The sequence below is a fragment of the Cebus imitator genome, unplaced genomic scaffold (assembly GCF_001604975.1).
Source record: "Cebus imitator isolate Cc_AM_T3 unplaced genomic scaffold, Cebus_imitator-1.0 Scaffold216, whole genome shotgun sequence".
NCBI lineage: Eukaryota > Metazoa > Chordata > Mammalia > Primates > Cebidae > Cebus > Cebus imitator.
The window spans coordinates 89,454-91,808 of NW_016107531.1; the positions used below are offsets into that span (position 1 = coordinate 89,454).

The following is a 2,355-nucleotide window of genomic DNA, read 5'->3' on the forward strand; positions in this document are numbered from 1 at the left end:
TTTTTTTTTTTTTTTCGGTAGAGCTGGGGTTTTGCCATATTGCCCAGGCTGGTCTTGAACTCCTGGGCTCATCCACTTATCTCAGCCTTCCACAATGCTGAGATTGCAGGTGTGAGCCACTATGCCCAAAGTGCTGGGATTACAGGTGTGAGCCACCATGCCCAGCCAAAAGATCTACTTTTATAAAGTCAAAATCTGCTCTCTAACTTGCCTGTAACTCAAGTGATGTATTCCCGAAGAGCTGGGTCAGGAGGGAACATGCTACAACTGAAACACAGGCAACCAGTGACACAATCACAGCTATAAATATATCACATAAAAAACCTTTTCCCTGGCCAGGTATGGTGGCTCACACCTGTAACCCCAGCACTTTGGGAGGCCGAGGCAGGCAGATCATCTGAGGCCAAGAGTTCAAGATGACCCTGGCCAACATGGTGAAACCCTGTCTCTACTAAAAATACAAAAATTAGCTGGACATGGTAGCACAGGCCTGTAGTCCCAGCTACTTGGGAGACTAAAGCAGGAGAATTGCTTGAACCCAGGAGGCAGAGGTTGCAGTGAGCCAAGATTGAGCCACTGCACTCCAGCCTGGCGACACAGTGAGGTTCCATCTCAAAATATAAAATAAAATAAAAAAGAGGCCAGGCAGATGGTGAACAAAGGCCTGCTCTCCTTTACATGGGCAGTTGTTCTCATGTTCATGTCATTTCCCTTTGGACCGCCTCCTACTAGTGGGACTCTGCCAACAGCACAGTTCTCCATGCTGCAGCATATCCTGCACTAACGTGGGTAATCAATGCAACCTAACTACTGAGCATCTGATATACACACTCTGCTTCTGTATACTAATTATCACATTTTAAGAGATAACAGATTCAGAAAGAAACCAGCCAAAAGAGTCCAGAAATGACTAAAGACTTAAGACAAGCTGAATAGTCAGAAAAAGGCATACCAAAAAAGGACGTAAAATATTTCATGCTCTTGTAAAACTTTTGCAAACAATAATTTGCAAAGGAGTTCTTACCTTCCATGGGGAGGCTGTCTTGGAATCAGTTTCATCCTATTCAAAGAAAGAGGAATTTAGGCAGCCATGCAATTGAGCATGAAACAGCAAAGCACCTGACCTTTCCAGCTGATGACTCTAGTTTCCCCCAGGGGAGATCCCAGCTATTAATACATTAACCAAAAGAGCATTTTCCCTCCATAGTTTGGCTGGTAACAAACTACAAGGCTAGTTAAGAAAAATTAAGCCAATAAACAGGACAGAAAAATTCCAATTTTTTATCCAGTAGAAGAAATGGAGAGAATAAAGAAATTCAATAAGAAAACCACCAACTTTTCTTTATGTTATACTCATAAGATTGTTTGCAAAGGGGTAATAAATAAACCTAACTATGGAAAAAATTTTAGAAAACTGAAGAGATAAAGACTTTTTTTTTTTTTTAACGGAGTCTCACTCTGTCTGTCGCCCAGGCTGGAGAGCAGTGGCACAATCTCAGCTCACTGCAAACTCCGCCTCCCAAGTTCAAATGATTCTGCAGCCTCAGCCTCCAGAGTAGCTGGGACTACAGGTGCGTGCCACCACGCCCAGCTAATTTTTTGTATTTTTAGTAGAGATGGGGTTTCACTGTGTTAGCCAGCACGGTCTCGATCTCCTGACCTCATGATCCACCCACCTTGACCTCCCAAAGTGCTGGGATTACAGGAATGAGCCACCGTTCCTGGCCAAGACTTTTTTTTTTTTTAAGAGTTGTGCTTTGTTTTGCATGCCTGTTGTCCCAGATACTTGGGAGGCTAAGGTAGGAGGACAGCTTGAGGCCTCCAGCCTGGGCAACACAGCAAGATTCTATCTCAAAAAAGAAAAACATAACAAAAAAAAACCATTTTTTTTGTCTTTTGGAAAATGGCAAATAGAAATCAATTTATGGGCCGGGGGCAGTGGCTCATGTCTGTAATCCCAGTACTTTGGGAAGCCAAGGTGGGTGGATCATCTGAGGTTGGAAGTTTGAGACCAGCCTGGACAACATGGTGAAACCCCATCTCTACTAAAAAATATGAAAATTAGCTGGGTGTGGTGGCACACACATGTAATTCCAGCTACTCAGGACTGCTGAGGTGGGAGAATCGCTTGAACGTGGGAGGTGGAGGTTGCAGTGAGCCAAGATTGCACCACTGCACTCTAGCCTGGGTGACAGAGTAAGACTCTGTCTCAAAAAATAAATAAATAAATTTCTGGTGTTTTCCACAAATCTTTACACACAAAAGGCATTTGAGGTTCAGGAACAGCAATTCTGATGAAGAAGTTCTTGACTTGATATTCTTCCCAAGATTTAAATCCTTTTCTTTCTTTTTTTT

At 43.1% G+C, this 2,355-nt stretch overlaps 1 protein-coding gene across 1 annotated transcript in view; it reads right to left on the minus strand.

Moving 5' to 3' along the window:
* SPTAN1 (spectrin alpha, non-erythrocytic 1) overlaps positions 1–2,355 on the minus strand; it is an 85,791-nt gene that overhangs the window by 37,055 nt on the left and 46,381 nt on the right. Inside the window, exon 27 of the mRNA XM_037745944.1 lies at positions 1,025–1,060. Within this exon, the coding sequence (XP_037601872.1) occupies positions 1,025–1,060 (36 nt within the window). The remainder of the gene's footprint in view (positions 1–1,024; positions 1,061–2,355) is intronic.